General features: G+C 45.7%; 1 protein-coding gene across 1 annotated transcript in view; it reads right to left on the bottom strand.

Annotated features, from left to right (window-relative positions):
- Positions 1–27,377, bottom strand: part of SYTL3 (synaptotagmin like 3) — a 170,817-nt gene that overhangs the window by 62,404 nt on the left and 81,036 nt on the right. The window contains exons 6-9 of the mRNA XM_063917458.1: positions 27,109–27,175; positions 20,229–20,301; positions 9,986–10,113; positions 8,850–8,987 (exon numbers count right to left, since the gene is read on the bottom strand). Coding sequence (XP_063773528.1) covers positions 8,850–8,987; positions 9,986–10,113; positions 20,229–20,301; positions 27,109–27,175 — 406 coding nt within the window. The remainder of the gene's footprint in view (positions 1–8,849; positions 8,988–9,985; positions 10,114–20,228; positions 20,302–27,108; positions 27,176–27,377) is intronic.

Genomic DNA, 27,377 nt, shown 5'->3' with positions numbered 1-27,377 from the left:
CCCCTTTTTCGGCTGACTTTTCTCCCGCTTTTTTCATGGATTCTGGCAGGGGTAATTTATCACATATATAGCCCTGGGACTATATATTGTGATGATTTGCCAGCCAAGGTGTCTTATATTGCCCTCAGGGCGCCCCCCCCCCAGCTCCCTGCACCCATCAGTGACCGGAGTGTGAGGTGTGCATGAGGAGCAATGGCGCACAGCTGCAGTGCTGTGCGCTACCTTGTTGAAGACAGAAGTCTTCTGCCGCCAATTTTCCGGAACACTTCTTGCTTCTGGCTCCGTAAGGGGGCCGGCGGCGCGGCTCCGGGACCGAACACCAAGGTCGGGTCCTGCGGTCGATCCCTCTGGAGCTAATGGTGTCCAGTAGCCTAAGAAGCCCAAACTACCACCAGTTAGGTAGGTTCGCTTCTTCTCCCCTTAGTCCCCATGGTCCTTACGGAGTCCCAGTATCCACTTAGTACGTCAGAGAAATCTCACTTGAAAGGTGGTCATGTTATTAGCCTTGGCTTCGGCTAGGCGAGTGTCGGAATTAGCGGCTTAATCACATAAAAACCCCTATCTGGTTTTCCATATGGATAGAGCGGAATTGCGGACCCGTCCTCAATTCCTGCCAAAAGTGGTCTCATCTTTTCATATGAACCAACCTATTGTGGTGCCTGTGGCTACGCGTGACTTGGAGGATTCTGAGTCCCTTGATGTGGTCAGGGCATTGAAAATTTACGTGGCCAGAGCGGCTAGAGTCAGAAAAACAGAAGCACTGTTTGTCCTGTATGCAGCCAATAAGATTGGCGCCCCTGCTTCAAAGCAGACTATTGCTCGCTGGATCTGTAACACGATTCAGCAGGCACATTCTACGGCGGGATTGCCGTTACCTAAATCGGTCAAGGCCCATTGCACTAGGAAGGTGGGCTCTTCTTGGGCGGCTGCTCGAGGGGTCTCGGCACTACAGCTGTGCCAAGCTGCTACTTGGTCGGGTTCAAACACCTTTGCAAAGTTCTAGAAGTTTGATACCCTGGCTGAGGAGGACCTCCTGTTTGCTCAATCGGTGCTGCAGAGTCATCCGCACTCTCCCGCCCGTTTGGGAGCTTTGGTATAATCCCCATGGTCCTTACAGAGTCCCCAGCATCCTCTAGGATGTAAGAGAAAATAAGATTTTAAACCTACCGGTAAATCTTTTTCTCGTAGTCCGTAGAGGATGCTGGGCGCCCGTCCCAAGTGCGGACTACCTCTGCAAGACTTGTATATAGTTATTGCTTACATAAGGGTTATGTTATAGTTTTCATCGGTCTTGGACTGATGATATGTTGTTTTCATACTGTTAACTGGGTAGTATATCACAAGTTATACGGTGTGATTGGTGTGGCTGGTATGAATCTTGCCCTTGGATTAACAAAAATCCTTTCCTCGTACTGTCCGTCTCCTCTGGGCACAGTTTCTCTAACTGAGGTCTGAAGGAGGGGCATAGAGGGAGGAGCCAGTGCACACCCAGATCTAAAGTCTTTCTTAAAGTGCCCATGTCTCCTGCGGAGCCCGTCTATCCCCATGGTCCTTACGGAGTCCCCAGCATCTTCTACGGACTACGAGAAAAAGATTTACCGGTAGGTTTAAAATCTTATTTTTTTACTGTGTATGTGCAAATGCATTTTACTCTTGCGACCGCTTGCCCTAAGAAGGTGAGGGGACGGTGGGCACAGAAGGTAAGTAAACCCCGACAAAGTACTGTAAAAATAAGAATTTACTTACCGATAATTCTATTTCTCGTAGTCCGTAGTGGATGCTGGGGACTCCGTCAGGACCATGGGGAATAGCGGCTCCGCAGGAGACAGGGCACAAAAGTAAAAGCTTTAGGATCAGGTGGTGTGCACTGGCTCCTCCCCCTATGACCCTCCTCCAAGCCTCAGTTAGGATACTGTGCCCGGACGAGCGTACACAATAAGGAAGGATTTTGAATCCCGGGTAAGACTCATACCAGCCACACCAATCACACTGTACAACCTGTGATCTGAACCCAGTTAACAGCATGATAACAGCGGAGCCTCTGAAAAGATGGCTCACAACAATAATAACCCGATTTTTGTAACAATAACTATGTACAAGTATTGCAGACAATCCGCACTTGGGATGGGCGCCCAGCATCCACTACGGACTACGAGAAATAGAATTATCGGTAAGTAAATTCTTATTTTCTCTGACGTCCTAAGTGGATGCTGGGGACTCCGTCAGGACCATGGGGATTATACCAAAGCTCCCAAACGGGCGGGAGAGTGCGGATGACTCTGCAGCACCGAGTGAGAGAACTCCAGGTCCTCCTCAGCCAGGGTGTGCCCCTGACCAAGTAGCAGCTCGGCAAAGTTGTAAAGCCGAGACCCCTCGGGCAGCCGCCCAAGATGAGCCCACCTTCCTTGTGGAATGGGCATTTACATATTTTGGCTGTGGCAGGCCTGCCACAGAATGTGCAAGCTGAATTGTACTACACATCCAACTAGCAATCGTCTGCTTAGAAGCAAGAGCACCCAGTTTGTTGGGTGCATACAGGATAACAGCAAGTCAGTTTTCCTGACTCCAGCCGTCCTGGAAACCTATATTTTCAGGGCCCTGACAACATCTAGCAACTTGGAGTCCTCCAAGTCCCTAGTAGCCGCAGGTACCACAAGAAGCTGGTTCAGGTGAAACGCTGACACCACCTTAGGGAGAAACTGGGGACGAGTCCGCAGCTCTGCCCTGTCCGAATGGACAATCAGATATGGGCTTTTGTGAGACAAAGCCGCCAATTCTGACACTCGCCTGGCCGAGGCCAGGGCCAACATCATGGTCACTTTCCATGTGAGATATTTCAAATTTACAGATTTGAGCGGTTTAAACCAATGTGATTTGAGGAATCCCAGAACTACGTTGAGATCCCACAGTGCCACTGGAGGCACAAAAGGGGGTTGTATATGCAGTACTCCCTTGACAAACTTCTGGACTTCAGGAACTGAAGCCAATTCTTTCTGGAAGAAAATCGACAGGGCCGAAATTTGAACCTTAATGGACCCCAATTTGAGGCCCATAGACACTTCTGTTTGCAGGAAATGCAGGAATCGACCGAGTTGAAATTTCTTCGTGGGGCCTTCCTGGCCTCACACCACGCAACATATTTTCGCCACATGTGGTGATAATGTTGTGCGGTCACCTCCTTCCTGGCTTTGACCAGGGTAGGAATGACCTCTTCCGGAATGCCTTTTTCCCTTAGGATCCGGCGTTCAACCGCCATGCCGTCAAACGCAGCCGCGGTAAGTCTTGGAACAGACATGGTACTTGCTGAAGCAAGTCCCTTCTTAGCGGCAGAGGCCATGAGTCCTCTGTGAGCATCTCTTGAAGTTCCGGGTACCAAGTCCTTCTTGGCCAATCCGGAGCCACGAGTATAGTTCTTACTCCTCTACGTCTTATAATTCTCAGTACCTTAGGTATGAGAAGCAGAGGAGGGAACACATACACCGACTGGTACACCCACGGTGTTACCAGAACGTCCACAGCTATTGCCTGAGGGTCTCTTGACCTGGCGCAATACCTGTCCAGTTTTTTGTTCAGGCGGGACGCCATCATGTCCACCTTCGGTCTTTCCCAACGGTTCACAATCATGTGGAAGACTTCCCGATGAAGTCCCCACTCTCCCGGGTGGAGGTCGTGCTGAGGAAGTCTGCTTCCCAGTTGTCCACTCCCGGAATGAACACTGCTGACAGTGCTATCACATGATTTTCCGCCCAGCGAAGAATCCTTGCAGTTTCTGCCATTGCCCTCCTGCTTCTTGTGCCGCCCTGTCTGTTTACGTGGGCGACTGCCGTGATGTTGTCCCACTGGATCAATACCGGCTGACCTTGAAGCAGAGGTCTTGCTAAGCTTAGAGCATTGTAAATTGCTCTTAGCTCCAGTATATTTATGTGGAGAGAAGTCTCCAGACTTGATCACACTCCCTGGAAATTTTTTCCTTGTGTGACTGCTCCCCAGCCTTTCAGGCTGGCATCCGTGGTCACCAGGACCCAGTCCTGAATGCCGAATCTGTGGCCCTTTAGTAGATGAGCACTCTGCAGCCACCACAGAAGAGACACCCTTGTCCTTGGAGACAGGGTTATCCGCTGATGCATCTGAAGATGCGATCCGGACCATTTTTCCAGCAGATCCCACTGAAAAGTTCTTGCGTGAAATCTGCCGAATGGAATCGCTTCGTAAGAAGCCACCATTTTTCCCAGGACCCTTGTGCAATGATGCACTGACACTTTTCCTGGTTTTAGGAGGTTCCTGACTAGCTCGGATAACTCCCTAGCTTTCTCCTCCGGGAGAAACACCTTTTTCTGGACTGTGTCCAGAATCATCCCTAGGAACAGCAGACGTGTCGTCGGAGACAGCTGCGATTTTGGAATATTTAGAATCCACCCGTGCTGTCGTAGAACTACTTGAGATAGTGCTACTCCGACCTCCAACTGTTCTCTGGACCTTGCCCTTATCAGGAGATCGTCCAAGTAAGGGATAATTAAGACGCCTTTTCTTTGAAGAAGAATCATCATTTCGGCCATTACCTTGGTAAAGACCCGGGGTGCCGTGGACAATCCAAACGGCAGCGTCTGAAACTGATAGTGACAGTTTTGTACCACGAACCTGAGGTACCCTTGGTGAGAAGGGCAAATTGGGACATGGAGGTAAGCATCCTTGATGTCCAGGGACACCATATAGTCCCCTTCTTCCTGGTTCGCTATCACTGCTCTGAGTGACTCCATCTTGATTTGAACCTTTGTATGTAAGTGTTCAAATATTTCAGATTTAGAATAGGTCTCACCGAGCCGTCTGGCTTCAGTACCACAATATAGTGTGGAATAATACCCCTTTCCTTGTTGTAGGAGGGGTACTTTGATTATCACCTGCTGGGAATACAGCTTGTGAATTGTTTCCAATACTGCCTCCCTGTCGGAGGGAGACGTTGGTAAAGCAGACTTCAGGAACCTGCGAGGGGGAGACGTCTCGAATTTCCAATCTGTACCCCTGGGAAACTACTTGTAGGATCCAGGGGTCCACTTGCGAGTGAGCCCACTGCGCGCTGAAACTCTTGAGACGACCCCCCACCGCACCTGAGTCCGCTTGTACGGCCCCAGCGTCATGCTGAGGACTTGGCAAAAGCGGTGGAGGGCTTCTGTTCCTGGGAATGGGCTGCCTGCTGCAGTCTTCTTCCCTTTCCTCTATCCCTGGGCAGATATGACTGGCCTTTTGCCTGCTTGCCCTTATGGGGACGAAAGGACTGAGGATGAAAAGACGGTGTCTTTTTCTGCTGAGATGTGACTTGGGGTAAAAAAAAGTGGATTTTCCAGCTGTTGCCGTGGCCACCAGGTCCGATGGACCGACCCCAAATAACTCCTCCCCTTTATACGGCAATACTTCCATGTGCCGTTTGGAATCTGCATCACCTGACCACTGTCGTGTCCATAAACATCTTCTGGCAGATATGGACATCGCACTTACTCTTGATGCCAGAGTGCAAATATCCCTCTGTGCATCTCGCATATATAGAAATGCATCCTTTAAATGCTCTATAGTCAATAAAATACTGTCCCTGTCAAGGGTATCAATATTTTCAGTCAGGGAATCCGACCAAGCCACCCCAGCGCTGCACATCCAGGCTGAGGCGATCGCTGGTCGCAGTATAACACCAGTATGTGTGTATATACTTTTTAGGATATTTTCCAGCCTCCTATCAGCTGGCTCCTTGAGGGCGGCCGTATCTGGAGACGGTAACGCCACTTGTTTTGATAAGCGTGTGAGCGCCTTATCCACCCTAAGGGGTGTTTCCCAACGCGCCCTAACTTCTGGCGGGAAAGGGTATAACGCCAATAATTTTCTATCGGGGGAAACCCACGCATCATCACACACTTCATTTAATTTATCTGATTCAGGAAAAACTACAGGTAGTTTTTTCACACCCCACATAATACCCTCTTTTGTGGTACTTGTAGTATCAGAAATATGTAACACCTCCTTCATTGCCCTTAACATGTAACGTGTGGCCCAAATGGAAAATACGTTTGTTTCTTCACCGTCGACACTGGAGTCAGTGTCCGTGTCTGTGTCGACCGACTGAGGTAAATGGGCGTTTTAAAGCCCCTGACGGTGTTTGAGACGCCTGGACAGGTACTAATTGGTTTGCCGGCCGTCTCATGTCGTCAACCGACCTTGCAGCGTGTTGACATTATCACGTAATTCCCTAAATAAGCCATCCATTCCGGTGTCGACTCCCTAGAGAGTGACATCACCATTACAGGCAATTGCTCCGCCTCCTCACCAACATCGTCCTCATACATGTCGACACACACGTACCGACACACAGCACACACACAGGGAATGCTCTGATAGAGGACAGGACCCCACTAGCCCTTTGGGGAGACAGAGGGAGAGTTTGCCAGCACACACCAAAACGCTATATTATACAGGGACAACCTTATATAAGTGTTTTCCCTTATAGCATCTTAATATATAATAATATCGCCAAATAAGTGCCCCCCCTCTCTGTTTTAACCCTGTTTCTGTAGTGCAGTGCAGGGGAGAGCCTGGGAGCCTTCCTAGCAGCGGAGCTGTGTAGGAAAATGGCGCTGTGTGCTGAGGAGAATAGGCCCCGCCCCCTTTTCGGCGGGCTTCTTCTCCCGTTTTTCTGACAACCTGGCAGGGGTTAAATACATCCATATAGCCCCAGGGGCTATATGTGATGTATTTTTAGCCAGCATTGGTACTTTCATTGCTGCCCAGGGCGCCCCCCCAAGCGCCCTGCACCCTCAGTGACCGTTGGTGTGAAGTGTGCTGAGAGCAATGGCTCACAGCTGCAGTGCTGTGCGCTACCTCATGAAGACTGAGAAGTCTTCAGCCGCCGATTTCTGGACCTCTTCTCTCTTCAGCATCTGCAAGGGGGCCGGCGGCGAGGCTCCGGTGACCATCCAGGCTGTACCTGTGATCGTCCCTCTGGAGCTAGGGTCCAGTAGCCTAAGAAGCCAATCCATCCTGCACGCAGGTGAGTTCACTTCTTCTCCCCTAAGTCCCTCGTTGCAGTGAGCCTGTTGCCAGCAGGACTCACTGAAAATAAAAAACCTAACAAAACTTTTTCTAAGCAGCTCTTTAGGAGAGCCACCTAGATTGCACCCTTCTCGGCCGGGCACAAAAACCTAACTGAGGCTTGGAGGAGGGTCATAGGGGGAGGAGCCAGTGCACACCACCTGATCCTAAAGCTTTTACTTTTGTGCCCTGTCTCCTGCGGAGCCGCTATTCCCCATGGTCCTGACGGAGTCCCCAGCATCCACTTAGGACGTCAGAGAAAGGTAGGTTTGCGCAAATTGCGTCCCGTGCAGGCACACATGCGTCTGTTTGGAGACATATCACTTAGTGCTCAATATCTGTCGCAAAATAAGAACTAATGATGACCAGTGACATTTTATTCTGATTGGCTGAGTGCATCTGCATCCCTCCCATTTATGCTAATACTATAGTAATGCTGGTGCTACAATCTATTTGGATTATTCCAGTGATATTAACAATTGGTCTGCATCAATAAAGCAGACTTCTGTTTCATCTGTTAAATGTGGGGATGTCAGTTGTGTGTATTTATGTGAACGTAACAAAAACTTTCATTTATTCTTTGCTTTTACATGGTGAATGAAACATTATTAGATATTAATAACACTGTCCGAACATGTACTCTATTTTAGCATTTGCTACTGTGATCTCTGCAAGCTAAGCAATATGCACCCCTCTCCTGGGTGCCTATGTCCTGATTGGGACTCAAAGCAGAAACGGGGATGGACAGCCATGGCAGTCAGATTTACTACCTGCTGTTAGTGCAAGTATTCATACGACTCATGAACGGAATCATACTTCCACGGTTTTTCCATCTACAGCTGCAACTGTCATCATTAGTATTGTCTCTTACATCTACCCCATGCTGGGTGTAAAAGATCTTTCAGATCATCATCACACCTCATGATACCACAAAGTCTTGTTACCAAAGCAGGCTGTATGCTATGTGTATACCCTGCTATGCCATTAAGTTCAATGGGAGACGCATGCGAATGCACGTGACATGTCACCCTGCTACAGAGATCTGATCTGCGGTACTGTGCTCCGGCTTCCCAGTGCACTGCCAAACGATGGTGCGGCCGCTGCGGCACCACAAGCCGTGAAGGCAGCTGGGCGATGGCAGTCCCGGCTCTCATGGCTCCCCTCTGCATCACCAAAAACGCCAGCGATCCGATGTGTGATGGGTGGCGTGGCTGTGGGGGGCCCTTTTAAAAAGGGGGGCCCGAGGTACTTACCAACAGGGCTCCCCCTTTAATCTGGCTCTGCCTCAATGAGAACTGCATTAGGTTTTCGTAAAGGCCAAATATATGTCATTGTGAAATAAAAAGGGCTGGCGGAAACATGGTGAAACATTGAAGTGCGATCAGACTTCTGTGTCGAAGGGGCACAACAGCAGGTGAAATTCATTATCAACTTATTGAGGTGTATGGTGACAACATCATGTAATGGATACGCCACTCAATGTCTGACTATGTTTCTGCAGCCCATCCATCTTACACCTGATATTGGGACAGTATGACTAATATAAAGCACAATCTAATGGCTGTGGGAGGAAGCAGTGGTCTACCTGCTCTGGCCTGACAGGAATTTAGAATGAAATCGAGAACATTACACAAGAGAGGTTTTGCCATCTTACGTATTGAAGCAACCTCCTAAAATTCGAGTGCATGGACTGGAACCTGCTACAAATTGCTAGATGCGTCCCCTTTTGGACTTGTGTGCCCTTAATGTTCATTATATAATACATATTAAATACTTACTTGTTTCCTACTCCCAAGGAATATTCTGTTCCTCGTCTCGGTCATTTCTTCTGTCTCTTGGCCTGTATCTTTTATTCCTAGCAGTTCTTCTTCCCTGGCTTTGTAAATAAGGTGGTGTAGGCTGTTAGACTTTTCTAGCTGTAACAAAGATACATCATATATATGATTAAAGAAAAATCATCCTCCTATAGTAAAAGTTTACTTTTAAACAGGTGTGTGCATGCAGTGGTGCCGAGAGGAGTGGAGTGGGAGTGAATACAGGTTGAGTCTCTCTTATCCAAAATGCTTGGGACCGGAAGTATTTTGGATATCGGATTTTTCCGTATTTTGGAATAATTGCATACCATAATGAGATATCATGGTGATGGGACCTAAATCTAAGCACAGAATGCATTTATGTTACATATACACCTTCTACACACAGCCTGAAGGTCGTTTTAGCCAATATTTTTTATAACTTTGGGCATTAAACAAAGTGTGTGTACATTCACACAATTAATTTATGTTTCATATACACCTTATACACACAACCTGAAGATCATTTAATACAATATTTTTAATAACTTTGTGTATTAAACAAAGTTCGTGTACATTGAGCCATCAAAAAACAAAGGTTTCACAATCTCACTCTCACTCAAAAAAGTCCGTATTTCGGAATATTCCGTATTTCGGAATATTTGGATATGGGATACTCAACCTGTACTAATTACCCGGGCTTGTTGGAGGAGCCTGCTGGGGATCCATGCCTTCCCCCAACTTCTTACCTGCACTGCAGCCTCTCTTCCCAGCCCATTACAACTACTGTGTGCTGGGCTGTGGTGGGTCCTCTACCTGTAGGAAGGTGTGTGTGTGGGGGGGTGGGGTATGGGAGTTAGCATCTGCACCACCCTGTGCAGGTCCGTGCCGATCCATGGCACATATGCAAAAGGATTTTTCACGGTTTTAAAAAAGGGGTGTGGTCACACATCTGGTATTAGGCCATGCCCCCTGCATTACCAGGGCCCAGACAGGCAGTCCATGGCGCTGTGTGTATGGGATCTCTCAGCAGGGGTAAAACATTTTCCCACCATGGCTTGCAGTATTGTTTATATGTATTAACATATTCTTTTTCACTTTAGTTGTCCTTGAAGTCATACCTGACTCGCTATATTGATGGCAGTGTCTGAGTGACTCCTCCTTTCCTTCCTTCTCTCTGCATGTCGCCCATAGTCCGTGCTTAGGTAAAATTTGTCAGTCAACATATCGTTCTGTGACTTGGAGATTTCTAAAACAAAAATACATAAGGTTACCCGATTGTTTCGACACTGAATAAAATTGCATTCTTTACTAATACTGAAAACATGCTACTGACTTCAGGATCAGAGAGAATATGATTAGAATATAGTCTGGGAAACAAATAGGTGTCTGAGAGACATCCAAGTGGCTGGATCCGCTCTGCTGTTATCACAGTTGCCATTAGTGGGGACTGCCTGAACTGCAAGGGGGCTCGGATGGTCAGTGGTGTGGATGGTCACTCACCGTCTGCAGGAAGGAGGAAGGATAGCACCGACTGAATTTTGAATTTGCTCTGGCTGCAAGCCAATTGGAGCTTGTAAACTGGCTGCCAATCAGGAGAACCCACAGCAGCAGCTCTTGATTGGCTGCTGGTCCATTGGCTCAAAGTTGTCTCCTAATTTGAAATGTTGCCGGCGCTGTTTCTCCAGTCCATGGCTGCCTCCTCCAGAATCCTTTGCCATGGTGCTGCTACTGATGTGGTCCAGACACGGACACCAAATTCCAATCCCTGGTGATTAGATACCGTCTCCCCTCTTCCCGCACACACATAGGCCGCTGCAACCCTCCACCTCCTGGCTGCAGCCATCCCCTTTCTTGCGGCCTCATCCCAGCATCGGCAACCGGCTTTTATATTTGTCCATATAGGAATGTGCAGTTTTAGTAATTTGTAAAGGATAAAGTGCAGGTGTTTGTACTGGCTGGAGATGATGGTGGGGGGAAGGGAGGGGTCTGCCTATTCAGGCAGGCCCAGGCCCTACAATTTCTGATGGCAGCCCTGGGTGTTACTGCTGCCATTTAGTGTGTTTAAAACATGACAGCATGCAGGGGCCAATCTGCTAATTGCATTTACCAACATGCTTGTTCATTTTATTAGCTATAAAGAACATACAGTGCCTTGCTAAAGTATTCACACCCTTGGCTTTTTACCTTTTTTTGTTACATTACAACCTGTAATTTAATTTATTTATTTTTTAATCTGAATTTTATGTGATGGATCTACACAAAATAGTCTAAGTTGGTGAAGTGAAATGAGAAAGATTTATATAAAAAATTATTTTTATAAATAAAAATCTGAAAATTGGCATGTGCATATGTATTCACCCCCTTTGCTATGAAGCCCCTCAAAAGTTCTGGTGCAACCAATTACCTACAGAAGTCACATAATTAGTGAAATAAAGTCCACCTGTGTACAATCTAAGTGTCACATGATCTGTCAGTATAAACACACCTTTTCTGAAAGGCTCCAGAGGCTGCAACATCACTAAGCAAGAGGCATCACACCATGAAGACCAAGGAGCTCTCCAAACAAGTCAGGGACAAAGTTGTTGAGAACTATAAGTCAGGGATGGGTTATAAAAAAATATCCAAATCTTTGATGATCCCCCGAAGCACAATCAAATCCATCATCTTCAAATAGAAAGAACATGGGGGGTCATTCTGAGTTGTTCGCTCGTTGCCGATTTTCGCTATATTGCGATTAGTCGCTTACTGCGCATGCGCAAGGTTCGCAGAGCGTATGCGCTTAGTTATTTTACACAAAAGTTAGGTATTTTACTCACGGCATAACAAGGTTTTTTCATCGTTCTGGTGATCGTACTGTGATTGACAGGAAGTGGGTGTTTCTGGGCGGAAACTTGACATTTTCTGGGCGTGTGCGAAAAAATGCTGGCGTTTCTGGGAAAAACGCGGGAGTGTCTGAAGAAATGGGGGAGTGTCTGGGCGAACGCTGGGTGTGTTTGTGACGTCAAACCAGGAACGAAACTGACTGAACTGATCGCAATGGCTGAGTAAGTCTCGAGCTACTCAGAAACTGCTAAGAAATTTTTATTCGCAATTCTGCTAATCTTTCGTTCGCAATTCTGCTATGCTAAGATACACTCCCAGAGGGCGGCGGCTTAGCGTGTGCAATGCTGCTAAAAGCAGTTAGCGAGCGAACAACTCGGAATGAGGGCCATGGTACCACAACAAACCTGCCAAGAGAGGTCCGGCCACCAAAACTCACAGACCGGGCAAGGAGGACATTAATCAGACAGGCAGCACAGAGACCAAAGGTAACCCTGAAGGAGCTACAGAGTTCCACAGCAGAGACTGGTGTATCTGTGCATGTGACCCCAATAAGCCGTACACTCCATAGAGCTGGGCTTTATGGAAGAGTGGCCAGAAAAAAGCCATTACTTAGTGTTAAAAATAAGAAGGCATGTTTTGAGTTTGCCAAAAGGCATGTGGACTTCTCCCCAAATGTATGGAGGAAGGTGCTCTGGTCAGATGAGACTAAAATTTAACTTTTCGGCAACCAAGGAAAACGCTATGTCTGGCGCAAACCCAACACATCCCATCACCCCAAGAACACTATCCCTACAGATAAACATGGTGGTGGCAGTGTCATGCAGTGGGGATGTTTTTCAGCAGTAGGGACTGGGAAACTGTTTTGAGTCGAGGGAAAGATGGATGGTGCTAAATACAGGGATATTCTTGAGCAAAACTTGTTTCAGTCTGCCTGTGATTTAAGACTGGGACGAAGGTTCACCTTCCAGCAGGACAATGACCCGAAGCATACTGCTAAAGCAACACTCGAGTGGTTTAAGGGGAAACATTTAAATGTGTTGGAATGGCCATGTCAAAGCTCAGATCTCAATCCAATTGAGAATCTATTGTCAGACTTGAAGATTGCTGTTCACAAGCGGAAACCATCCAACATGAAGGAGCTGGAGCAGTTTTGCCTTGAGGAATGGTCAAAAATCCCTGTGGCAAGATGTGGCAAGTTCATAGAGACTTATCCAAAGCAACTTGCAGATGTAATTGCCGCAAAAGGTGGCTCTACAAAGTACTGACTTTAGGTGGGGGAATAGTTATGCACGCTGACGTTTTCTGTTATTTTGTCCTATTTGTTGTTTGCTTCACAATAATAATTTAAAAAAAAAAAACATCTTCAGAGTTGTAGGCATGTTCTGTGAATGAAATGATGCAAACCTTCAAACAATCCATTTTAATTCCAAGTTGTGAGGCAACAAAACATGAAAAATGCAATGGGGGGTAAATACTTTAGCAAGGCACTGTATTTTTGGAGACTTACATCCTGCATTATAGTGCCAAATTATACCCAGTGTAGGCTACAGTTTGGATTAGCTTTCTCAAATAACATCTACATATAGGAAGCGCTTAGTAGCTATTCTCTAACTAAATTATATACTGTACATTGGCTTGCAAAAGTATTCAATCGCTAACAACTTGTTAGTGATTGAATACTTTTGCAAGCCAATCCCGGGATCGGGGGGATCCTGGGGATCCTGGGATTTAGGCCCAAAAATGGGCGGGATTCAATCCCGGGATTGGAAGCTCCAATCCCGGGGATTGAGGGATCAGAGTTGAGCGTCCACAGGACGCTCAGACGCTGCCCGGCTTCCTCCTTCCGGGTCCCCAGCGCAGCGTGAGAGGTCACGCTGCGCTGTCAGCTGCTGGTGGGAGCCGCCAGCAGCGTTCAAAAGATGTTTCCCTCCCGCCCGCCCCCTGTATATGGTGAGTTATATGTGCGAGGCGGGGTGGGGCGAGGGGGCGGCCACCTAGGTAAAAGCCAATCCCGGGAATTCCGGGATTAGCCATTTTTCAATCCCGATACCCGGGATTGAAAAAATGGCCCGGGATTGGCTTCCCTACTAACAAGTGAAGAGATTTGTCTGCAATACAAATGACACATAGATTGTTACAGGCAGCATTATTATTTCAAACCAGTAGGCTACTAAAGAAAAGTTTCAACTCATAATTCACTGCTTGTGTCCAGATTGTCTAAAAAAATGCAACTTGTGTAAGTATTCAAGCCCTGCAGACTAGTACTTGGTAGAACCAGCTTTTGCCAAAGTTCAATTATCAGTGAACTTTACCTCCTGACTTAAGCTCCCAGTCAGGGGCGGATTGGGATCAAAAACCAGCCCGGGAAATTTATGGAAGCAGCCCTAATAGGGGTGGCGGACTGTTGAGGGTGTGGAGTCCGTCAAGTGGGAGAGATTACTGCTCAGAAGGCCAGCACACATGAATGCATGTAAAATGCACGCCTTAGGCGCGTCGCAAAAATTTAGGGGCGTGGCTTAGTGGGAAAGGGGCATTGCCACATAATAGTGGCAATTCACATTACACCGTACAGTAGTGCCACTTATACACAGTGCACCAGGTAGAACCTCCTATACACACTGTGCTAGTTTGAGCACGTTATACATATTCCGCCAGATAGAGCACATTCTACACTTTGCGCCAGGTAGAGCATGGTATACACGTTGCGCCAGGCAGAGCACCTTATACGGGTGTAGTATGGCTGATCGGCGGTCAGCTTACCAACGCCGGGATCCCGGCAGCATACCGACGCCGGGATCCCGGCGGGGAGGGGCGAGTGCAGCAAGCCCCTTGCGGGCTTGCTGCGCTCGCCATGCTGCGGACTCGGTGGTGACCTGAGGTCGCCACGGGTTCTATTCCCACTCTATGGGTGTCGTGGACACCCACGAGTGGGAATAGTCTCTGTTGGTCGGCATGCCGACCATCGGGATAGTAAGCGGTCGGGATGGTGGAGGAGGTCATGCGACTGTCGGTCTCCCGACCGCCGGTCACTTGAATACTACCCCATTATACACATTGCCCCAGATAAAGCACATTATACATTTTGCGCCAGGCAGAGCACGTTATACACACTGCACCAGTGCTGTAACTAGGCATTTTAGCACTGTGTGCAAGAAATGGCATTGGCGCCCCCCCACCCCATGCAAGATAGGGGCAGTGCGCGCCGTAAGCGCGCAAAAAATATATAGGGGCGTGGCTTCATGGGGAAGGAGCGTGACCACAAAATAATACCAATTCATATTACCGGTGCACAGTAGTCTCCCTTATTCAAATTACGCTGCACAGTAGCGCCACTTACACACATTACACCAGGTAGAGCCCCTTTTACACATTACAGCAGACAGTCCCCCTTTTTACACATTACGGCAGACAGCGTCCCCCTTTTTACACATTACGGCAGAAAGCGTCCCCTTTTTACACATTACGGCAGACAGCGTCCCCCTTTTTACACATTACGGCAGACAGCGTCCCCCTTTTTACACATTACGGCAGACAGCGTCCCCTTTTTTACTCATTACGGCAGACAGAGTCCCCTTTTTACACATTATGGCAGACATCACATATATATATTATATTATATATATACACTGCTCAAAAAAATAAAGGGAACACTAAAATAACACATCCTAGATCTGAATGAATGAAATATTCTTATTAAATACTTTGTTCTTTACATAGTTGAATGTGCTGACAACAAAATCACACAAAAATTATCAATGGAAATCAAATTTATTAACCCACGGAGGTCTGGATTTGGAGTCACCCTCAATATTAAAGTGGAAAAACACACTACAGGCTGATCCAACTTTGATGTAATGTCCTTAAAACAAGTCAAAATGAGGCTCAGTAGTGCGTGTGGCCACCACGTGCCTGTATGACCTCCCTACAACGCCTGGGCATGCTCCTGATGAGGTGGCGGATGGTCTCCTGAGGGATCTCCTCCCAGACCTGGACTAAAGCATCCACCAACTCCTGGACAGTCTGTGGTGCAACGTGGCGTTGGTGGAGGGAGTGAGACATGATGTCCCAGATGTGCTCAATTGGATTCAGGTCTGGGGAACGGGCGGGCCAGTCCATAGCATCAATGCCTTCATCTTGCAGGAACTGCTGACACACTCCAGCCACATGAGGTCTAGCATTGTCTTGCATTAGGAGGAACCCAGGGCCAACCGCACCAGCATATGGTCTCACAAGGGGTCTGAGGATCTCATCTCGGTACCTAATGGCAGTCAGGCTACCTCTGGCGAGCACATGGAGGGCTGTGCGGCCCCCCAAAGAAATGCCACCCCACACCATTACTGACCCACTGCCAAACCGGTCATGCTGGAGGATGTTGCAGGCAGCAAAACGTTCTCCTTGGCGTCTCCAGACTGTCACGTCTGTCACATGTGCTCAGTGAGAACCTGCTTTCATCTGTGAAGAGCACAGGGCGCCAGTGGCGAATTTGCCAATCTTGGTGTTCTCTGGCAAATGCTAAACGTCCTGCACGGTGTTGGGCTGTAAGCACAAACCCCACCTGTGGACGTCAGGCCCTCATACCACCCTCATGGAGTCTGTTTTTGATTGTTCGAGTAGACACATGCACATTTGTGGCTTGCTGGAGGTCATTTTGCAGGGCTCTGGCAGTGCTCCTCCTGTTCCTCCTTGCACAAAGGCGGAGGTAGCGGTCCTGCTGCTGGGTTGTTGCCCTCCTACGGCCTCCTCCACGTTTCCTGATGAACTGGCCTGTCTCCTGGTAGCGCCTCCATGCTCTGGACACTACGCTGACAGACACAGCAAACCTTCTTGCCACAGTTCGCATTGATGTGCCATGCTGGATGAGCTGCACTACCAGAGCCACTTGTGTGGGTTGTAGGGAGGTCATACAGGCACGTGGAGGCCACAAACACTACTGAGCCTCATTTTGACTTGTTTTAAGGACATTACATCAAAGTTGGATCAGCCTGTAGTGTGTTTTTTCACTTTAATATTGAGGGTGACTCCAAATCCAGACCTCCATGGGTTAATACATTTGATTTCCATTGATAATTTTTGTGTGATTTTGTTGTCAGCACATTCAACTATGTAAAGAACAAAGTATTTAATAAGAATATTTCATTCATTCAGATCTAGGATGTGTTATTTTAGTGTTCCCTTTATTTTTTTGAGCAGTGTATATATATATATATATATATATATATATATATATTAAAAAAACTGCAGCAGAGCAGTGTAATAGGCCCTGCTCACTGGGCGACGATATCCAAAGATATGAACGATCTCATTCATTAATGAACGAGATACCGTTCATATCTTTGAGTGTGGAGGCACCAGCGATGAACGATGCGCGGCCCCCAATATGGATGATCTCGTTCATATTTGCCTGCACTGCTATGGAGCCGGGTGACGTGGGGAGTGAAGAAACTTCACTCCCTCCGTCACTGCCCCCCTTCCCCCGTCGCTGGGTCGCCCGTTGGCCGTATCCACTGTTGAGCAGCGGAGCGCTTAATGTGTAGGGCCCTTAAGTCTGGTGAGTGCTGCCACTAACAAATAGCCTATAATATATATATATATATATATATATATATATATATATATATATATATATAGAAGAGAAAAACTGCGGCACTCGGGGACTGATGAAAAGATGATGTATTCAGCAATACATAATTTACATCAACGTTTCGGGGATTTTAACCCCTTTTTCAAGATGTACCTGTGTGAGTGTCTTGAAAAAGGGGTTAAAATCCCCGAAACGTTGATGTTAATTATGTATTGCTGAATACATCATCTTTTCATCAGTCCCCGAGTGCCGCAGTTTTTCTCTTCTATGTCAGTCGTTCCTGAGGGCACCGGGGCAAGTTGATATATTTTTTGTGGGAGTGCCGGGCTTTTTGTTCCAATATATATATATATATTATATATACATACATACATATATATATATATATATACATACATACACACACACACACACACACACACACACACACACATATATATATATATATATATACACACACACATACATACAGTGGGGATTGAAAGTTTGGGCACCCCAGGCAAAAATTCTTTTTAATGTGCAAAAAGAAGCCAAGGAAAGATGGAAAAATCTCCAAAAGGCATCAAATTACAGATTAGACATTCTTATAACATGTCAAAAAAAGTTTGATTTTATTTCCATCATTTATACTTTCAAAAGAACAGAAAACAAAAAATGGTGTCTGCAAAAGTTTGGGCACCATGCAGAGTTAATAACTTGTACTGCCCCCTTTGGCAAGTATCACAGCTTGTAAACGCTTTTTGTAGCCAGCCAAGAGTCTTTCAATTCTTGTTTGAGGTATCTTCGCCCATTCTTCCTTACAAAAGTTTTCCAGTTCTTTGAGATTCCTGGGCTGTCTGTGACGCACTGCTCTTTTAAGGTCTATCCATAGATTTTTAATTATGTTGAGGTCAGGAGATTGTGAAGGCCATGGCAAAACCTTCAGTTTACGCCTCTTGATGTAATCCACCGTGGATTTTGAGGTGTGTTTAGGATCATTATCCATTTGTAGAAGCCAGCCTCTCTTTAACTTCAGCTTTTTCACAGATGGCATCAAGTTAGCGTCCAAAATTTGCTGGAATCTTATTGAATCTATTTTTCCTTCTACTCGTGAAATGTTCCCTGTGCCACTGGCTGCAATACAACCCCAAAGCATGATTGATCCACCCCCATGCTTAACAGTTGGACAGAGGTTCTTTTCATTAAATTCTGTGCCCTTCCTTCTCCAAACGTACCTTTGCTCATTCCGGTCAAAAAGTTCGATTTTAACCTCATCGGTCCACAGAACTTTATTCCAAAATGCATCAGGCTTGTCTATATGTTCATTTGCAAACTTCAAACGCTGATTTTTGTGGTGAGGACGTAGAAGAGGTTTTCTTCTGATGACTCTTCCATGAAGACCATATTTGTACAAGTATCTCTTTATAGTGGAATAGTGTACCACAACTCCAGTGTCTGCCAGATCTTCCTGGAGGAAACGTGGATTTTGACTTGCTTTTCTCACAATCCTGCGAGCTGTTCTGTCTGATATTTTTCTTGGTCTTCCAGATCTTGCTTTAACTTCCACTGTTCCTGATGACTGCCATTTCTTAATTACATTCCGAACAGAGGATATGGGCATCTGATAACGCTTTGCTATCTTCTTATAGCCTTCTCCTGCTTTGTGAGCGTCAACTATTCTCAGTTTCAGTGTTCTACACAACTGCTTAGAGGAACCCATGGTGCGGATTGTTGGAGCAAGGTCAGATGAGTCTGGGCTTTTAAAACCTTTGAGATTGACATCACTTGGTCTTTCCAGACGATGATTGAGAACAATCCATGACACTGCCAGGTCTCAGCTGTCCAAAGGGGGCAGTACAAGGTATTAACTCTGCAGGGTGCCCAAACTTTTGCAGATGCCATTTTTTGTTTTCTGTTCTTTTGAAAGTGTAAATGATGGAAATAAAATCAAACTTTTTTTGACATGTTATAAGAATGTCTAATCTGTAATTTGATGCCTTTTGGAGATTTTTCCATCTTTCCTTGGCTTCTCTTTGCACATTAAAATACATTTTTGCCTGGGGTGCCCAAACTTTCAATCCCCACTGTGTATATATATATATATATATATATATATATATATATTTATTTTAATTAGAGATGAGCGGGTTCGGATTTAACACCAGAATTTACGTTGGTTTTATCCGGATTTTTCTTATTGGCTATCCAAAACACGTGACATCCGTGAGCCAATAAGGTGCCGTTTTGAGAACCGAGTAAATCCAAGTAAACCCAGCTTATTCCTAGCTCAGTCATGCTTCCCCTTCTATAAATATTCACTTGTTCCAGGTGGATGTACTCACGTTATCGGCGGTCGGGATCCCGGTACAATTCACACTCATGGGTGTACACAACACCCACCAAACCTGCAGCGTGGCAAGCACAGCGAGCCTGCAAGGGGCTTCATTGCGCTCGCCCCCTGCTGGCATTCTGGCGGGCGGGATGCAGACTTCCGGGATCCAGGGCTTGCTTAAAAATATAGGGTACATTCTCAGTTCTCAACTGGGGCAGATATGAGAACTACTGGCACAATAAATATGACTTTCTGAACTATAGTAACACAGTTAAAGGTTATTAAATAGCACAGGTACTTTAAAGGAAGTCACAAGAAATTCTCTCTGCAGATTCCTGTGATGAGGACCAATAAATCCTACACAAGATAAAACTTCTGACCTTTTATGTCCTCTGACCTTTTCATTCAGTAGGTGAAGCTTGGGCTGCTCCAGCTCTCCGGGGAAGAAATTTCTACATAACATTTGATGGTGGAACTAAAAAGACTGTCCAGGAAGGCTATACAGTACTAGTAGTACTCTGGACTGTTCCAGGGATCACGGGCGACTATCCATTTGGAACTTAATTACTTTTCACCTGTCATTTTTATTGTTAGCACAGCAACTTTAGTGATTTGGGAGGTTTCTATGTTTTCAGACCATACTTACTTTTCATTTGTGATGTGAGAGACAGGAAGAGATTTTCCACCGATTTATTAAAGCCTTTTGATTTGCTGAGCTCCTGGAAGGGAGAATTGATAAAAGAATTTAGGACAAACATAAAAATGTCTCCGCTACGGCCAAATGGTTTAAGAACTTATCATAAATCTGTGTAAACTGCAAGTGATATTTCTAGCTGTATGATTTTGATATTGTGTTATCAATGTATTAAAAAAAAGTATACATTTTATATTTTGCTCTGTGTTACTCACTCTGAATCATAAAATGTGACGGTTCACAGAGACTTATTTGCAAATGGCCAATACACATCAACATCACATTAAAGCATAATCTTAGTGGTATGGCCTTGTTTGCACATAGATTTCTGCGGGTTGGGTATGGGTGAATGGCGGTCGGGATTCTGGCAGTCTGCATACCGATGCTGGGATCCCGGCCGCCACAATGCCAACAGAGGGGCGAGCGCAACGAAGCCCCTTGCGGGCTCACCACAGGTTCTATTTCCACTCTATGGGTGTTGTGGGCACCCACGAGTGGGAATAGTCCTGGGCCCCTTGCCGGCATTCTGGTGGCTGGGATCCCGGCGTCGGTATGTGGACCGCCGGGATCATAACAACTACATCCCATTTCTTCCATAGAACATGAATTTGCGGATGGAGAAGGTAGCACTGACAGAGGTTGCACTGGCTACTAGAAGGAGGTGTTGATGATAGTAAGGGTGTTCTATGAGAAGTATGGAATAGAGTGCACTGGAGTGCCACATTATAGAAGGCGATAACTATAAAGAGTTAAAGTGGTAGGAATAGAGTATTTTCAGGAGCAGTACCTGCTACGTGAAGACTCACAGTCATTACGATGCCATAAAAGAACATCTGCACCAACTCTGAGCTTGCAGGGCAAGTCTTGTCTTATACTTTCTATAAAACGTATTATGCACCTTAAAGGTGCACTTTGGTAGAGATGGGAATTTCCAAGTGCAATTAGCTCAGTGTAAAACAAATCGGCAAAAATACAAATGTGCTACATGTAATAAAGACAGTCCAGATGTGCCCTCACTCTCATTAATTACACAGGTACGTGATAGAACATTTTTGGAAAAATGGCCACGCTTTTCCATGGATATTCAGGTGCTGATATCATTAAAAATACACACAAAAAATTCCATCACGTACCAGTTTTCCACAACATAAAAATATAATTTTGCTATCCATTAATTTGTCTGTTCGTACATATAAACAAACTTTTTATTTATGGTTCTATTTTTATTTAACCCCTTTGTATACAGAATTTAGTAGAAATTTCACAAACCTAGTGTAAAAATAATTATTTTTGGAACAAAAAGAAGACATGGAGATAGCAAGTGACACTAAAAGAATCTTACAGAAAATTAGCAAAATTTCAAGGCTCACTTATGGTTAATATGTGGTAATCTTAAAGTACTGTCCGTGCACCTTGGACAGTGAGGAAGATATACAAAAGAATCGTGTTTGGCTTCAGTTTCAACAGCTGTGCATTGATATGTGAGAGTTTTTTCAAGATTAAACACTCAAATTTGCTAAGAATCTTCTTTGACCAAATTATGTTTGCTGGTGATCTATGCAATCACACATAGTACTGTTTAATAGTGTGCGAGTTCAGTCATCTTGTGTCCGAATTCTAAAACCCTGCCTTTGTACAGCGTGCCTGCAGAAGCATGCAATCAGTGTGTCAATGTAACGAAAGAGTTAAAAATCCTTACACAAATTGCATGGGAATTCCCCCCAAAGCATGACCAGCATGGCTACATGACAATAGGGGCATGGCCACATTATGCCACACACCGTAATACCCCTTACACATTATGCCACATACCGTAATGCCCATTACACATTATGCCAGACACCGTTAACACCCATTACATATTATGCCACACATCGTAATGCCTATTACATATTATACCACACATCGTTATGCCTATTACATATTACACCACACACAGTTATACCACTGACACCATTTTCCAAAATTGCCCCTTATAAATTATGCCCCAGGTGGGCTGGTGGTACTGCGTACTACCACCATGTTTCTTAATTGTACTCCGTACCACCCTACTTTCAGCACTGACCCCATGCATGGGCTGAAGACCAAAGTTATTCTTCTCAGCCCTTGCCGTTGGTATGAGGTTGATAATCCTATTAAAGTCTGTTTTTTTCCGGCTGAAAAAAACCCCACGTTTGTAGGCGATAACACATGGGACTCGGGATAAGTTCCTGGGCCCCTGTATTAGTGCAGCTATGAAGAACTTCCTATCGGGGATTATGCTTTGGGTGCTTGAGGTGTTGGCAGAGTATTGCGATGCCTGGTGCAGTGACGTTAGTCCACACACTTAATGAGATTAAACAGCAATGCAGGGTTATTCAGTATACACGCTGGTGAGTTGGATGTATTGTTATAATAGGCAATTGACCCCTTATATCAGACAGAGTTACACAGTGATGGTAGCGGTACTTATCGGTATGCTCATGTGGCTGCGGTATGTCAGCAGGGGATGTCTCCGGTGGTAAGGGATGGAGGACTGCACGTCCGTCAGTCTGACTCCTGCTGTGAAGGGAATGCACCGCCTGGCTCTATGATAGCTCCGGCAGTGCGCGGTACACGCAAGAACACTAAGTCTCTCACTCTCTGTTGGCAGTGATCTCTGCTCTCCGGTCTCAACTCTCAGACTTAACTTGCACACTGTCACTAAGATGGAGGAACAGAACATGCGCGAGGCTCTTCCCCCCAAAGACACTGGCACTAGGGGATGAACACTAGAGGATGCCCCTATGAGATCCTACATATGAGGAGACAGGCTCAGAGCGCACCATTTATCAACATGAGGCACACAAAGCATAATCCCTAATAAATGCCTGCATTGGGCGATCAGCACGCTGGCATCGGGGCTAATAGGATAGCCCCTTGCGAATCTATTAGCAGCGGTAAATTACTGTTGCTAATAGGATACCCACCCCCTGTGAATAGACTAACTTCCTATATCGTCACATCCATTTTGTGAAAAATACACAGGAATCCGCCAAATAATTGCACAATTTTTAGTGAATTAAATTTTGCAGTACTGCTGTATGTTATTTAAGCCATAAGTAAAGGTAAAACTGAACAGTATTTTAGAAGAGAAAAAACTGACAAGTTTTATTGAATAAGGCTGGTTTTAAAGCAGTAATAATTGTCTGTTTCACAATAGTGTCTTCTCATAGGGGGTCATTCCGAGTTGTTCGCTCGGTAAAAATCTTCGCATCGCAGCGAATTTTCGCTTAATGCACATGCGCAATGTCCGCACTGCGACAAGTAAATTTGCTATGCACTTAGGAATTTTACTCACGGCTTTTTCATCGTTCTGGCGATCGTAATGTGATTGACAGGAAATGGGTGTTACTGGGCGGAAACAGGCCGTTTTATGGGCGTGTGGGAAAAAACGCTACCGTTTCCGGAAAAAACGCAGGAGTGGCCGGAGAAACGGGGGAGTGTCTGGGCGAACGCTGGGTTAGTTTGTGACGTCAAACCAGGAACGACAAGCACTGAACTGATCGCAGAAGCCGAGTAAGTCTGGAGCTACTCAGAAACTGCTACGAGGTGTGTAATCGCAATATTGCGAATACATCGTTCGCAATTTTAAGATGCTAAGATTCACTCCCAGTAGGCGGCGGCTTAGCATGAGCAAATCTGCTAAAATCCGCTTGCGAGCGAACAACTCGGAATGACCCCCATAGTCTCTGTCTCCACATACATTACTATTTCAGAGAGACATCTCCTGATAACAGAATGAGGAGGTTATTCAGAGATGAACGCAGATGGCTGCATATGCCGCCAGATCAACGTTCATCTCTGCACATGCTGGGGGCCGCCCAGAACAGGGCAAAGCCACCCAGCATGTGTTAGGCCGCCTCCCGATGCATCAGCAATCTAATTGCGGACGCATCGGAACTAAGGTTGACCCCTGGCAGTGCAGCCTGGCTGCCCCAAAAACAGTCCCAGCCCGCCCTAGTTTGCTCCATTTCCCCCAACACTACGTTGCCACCCTGCAAACGCCTACTGTCACATCGGGGATGTGACCGCAATGTGTGTGACCGTGCGGCCGCTGTGCATGCGCAGTTAGCTCCATCGGCAAACTGCGCTGTGGGACGCTCATGCAGCCAGGTCTGAATGAACCCCTGTGCTGCTTGGTGAGCTTTCTATTCCAGTAGCTGTAGAATAAATATATGTAGAACTGTGCATCCAACCAGCTTCTCAAATTGGGTCTTGCTGTCCTTGCACAGTAGCCAAGTGTCCCTTTATACTACTACTACCCAAACTAGTGACTGACAATATTAACAAAGCAACTGCTTCATATATAGGGACAGGCCATTGAAAAACATATGAGGATTCAATTCTAGAATGTCAAATGACACTTCCTGTGCAAAATACTATTTCTAAATACTATGATAAAATATAGATATGAAGCTCGCACAGTTTTGATCATAGTGTTCCTTGAAGACTCTTGTTTTACCCCATTCTTAGAACACTCCTGTAATTTTCTTTCTTTGTTTCTTTTAGTTTTTCGCTAGAATTCTTGTAGCACCATAAAAACTGTAGCACACTTTTCCCTGTATATAAAAATATCAAGTGGAGGCAATTACAGAGAATTGGAGAGACAGGTGTGTCACCGGTATAAGCAGTTTACCTGTAGAAATGCAGTACTGTAATTTGAGTGGGATACATGCACACAGTATGACCATCCAACCACAGTGTTACAATACAAAGATAAAATAATATTCCTTACAACCACTTCAGCACACTCCAGTCTATATAATAACGCTTCGAAGCATGTGTCTAGACTCTAACTGAAGGGAGGCAAAACAACCCCCCCCCCCCCGCCTCCCCACCTCACAGCTCTGTCTGAGCCACAATACATGCCACCGCTTACAGGCGTATCTGCAGGAGATAACAGATGTCTGCCGCACACCATTTCAGCCTTCCCAGAAAGAGAAGGTCCTAACCCCTTCCGCCCCTGAGAGGGTTTGGGTCTCCCACCTGTTAATGTGTTGACCTCTTTCCCCATTGTGCTGATAACAAAATGTCTGCTGCTCCTATGTTTACTACAGAGACTGGGCACTGCTCTGTCCAACTCTGTACCCCGCCACCATTACCAAGACCTAGGGATGGACATTGGAAGCCGATGGTTAGCAAACATTAATGTATTTGATTCAATGGTTCAAACGTCAGGACTTTTTCAAATTGCAGGTAGTCTATGGTTTTCAGTCATCAGATGCAGCTTTCCAATGTCAATCCAATGGTTTACAGTTTCTATGTGCTGTGAACAAGGGCGCAGCTACTGTAACATACTGTAGGTGCAGGGAATCTAGCTACTATGGGGCCCAGAGTGAGAGGGGCCCACCTTTTCGGTCAAAGTTATATGTGTTGTATACATTTCTCACCATTGGGTGGTGTATAGGGGCCCTTACAAAAGTTTGCCTTGGGGCCTACAATGTATGTAGTTATGCCCCTGGACCTGCTCAATGTAATGTGGTATAAAATAAACTGGGGAGCACTATAGTGTGGCATAATATAAACTGGGGACACTGTATGTGATAATGTGAATTGAGGATATTGTGTTGCATAATGTGTAGTGGACGCCCTACAATGAGACATAACGTGAACTAGGGCACAACTAGTGTTCATAAAATAAGCTAGGGTACTACTATGAAGCATAAAACTAACAACTGCTGCAGAGAGGTGTCTCTCTAGAAACACTGGGACAGGAGCGCCTTCCAAATGTTGCCATGTGGCCCAAAAAAGTTCTGGCTATGCCTCTGGCTTTGGACACTAGGATTTAGTGTAAACAGCCAGCTAATGTATGCTTGCATGAAGTACTGAATACTTCTGCGCACAGTTTGACCATCGATGGTTATGCCAACAGATGGTTTTGGTTGGATTACTAGTAGCTATCGAATCACTGGATTTGATATTGGAAGCTTGGCTACCTTTTAATGCTGGCCCAGGGCATTAGCCTGGGAAGTATGGCCTGCTCTCTGCATAAGTACACAGCACATCCCCCAGTTTCCACAAAGTTAGAGCCCCTTCAGCTTTTGCAACGTCACAGGACACTTCTTCCCCATAGCAACACGCCCTCGTACCTCCCAGGATCCACAGAGCTGCTGCAGTGGGAGTCACTTTGAGCATCTGCATCAGTGCTCATGTTTTCAGAACTTGTCAGATAAGGATTTAAAAATTTATATTTGTGTGAAAGTAATTAAAAAAAAAAACTAATGTTGTTACTGACATTGGTGAAATATGAGGCAGATATCCAAGGTGACAGAATATTGAAATAATAAATTACAACACATTGCAATCCAGAGTGTACCCCATTTCACAGAGCATATTAGGCATTTGGTATACAAAAGGTGTGTGTGTGTGTGTGTGTGTGTGTGTGTGTGTGTGTGTGTGTGTGTGTGTGTGTGTGTGTGTGAGGGTGGGGGGGTGGAGATAAAGATGAGGGTGAGAGAAAGAGCAAGAGGGGTGGGAGAGAGAGAGGGAGAGATGATTGGAGAGAAAGAAAAAAGTGGGTGAGAGAGAGAAGTGGGGTGGGGGCAGGGAGGGGGAGACAGGTGGAGGAGAGAGAGAGAGAGAGGGATGGGAAGTTGGGAAAAAGAGAGGGAAAAAAATGCCAATAGCTACTAACTTGAAACCCCGGCAAATGACAGGTCCAAAATACTAGTTTAGTATGTAATATTTTATGCCAAATTTTTATTTTATAGCCCTCCGTTATATTATTTATGTAATGTTCTTCTCTTCTGCATTTAACAGTTCTGCCAAATCTATGGAAACAAATATTTTAAAAAATATTGTTATACATTACCCCGGAGGTATATACATCGGTTGCTTCAGAGAAAGGAGGTGGTGTGGGAGGAACAACAGAGATCTTACTAGAACACGACAAGAAAAAAAAAACAAAAAAACATTTTAACAAACATTTAATTTTTTTGATAAAAAGCACAACATTACATTGAAGCAACAGTATTTACTATGTAACTTAATAGAACTTTGGGCGGCAGTTATCCTGGGGTTTAAAAAAAACCTCTGCACATTGATTATAATTTACTATTCAGTGATTTTGATGGGAGTGCT

Source organism: Pseudophryne corroboree, chromosome 4 (assembly GCF_028390025.1).
Source record: "Pseudophryne corroboree isolate aPseCor3 chromosome 4, aPseCor3.hap2, whole genome shotgun sequence".
NCBI classification, from domain to species: domain Eukaryota; kingdom Metazoa; phylum Chordata; class Amphibia; order Anura; family Myobatrachidae; genus Pseudophryne; species Pseudophryne corroboree.
This window is presented reverse-complemented; position numbering and strand designations above follow the sequence as displayed.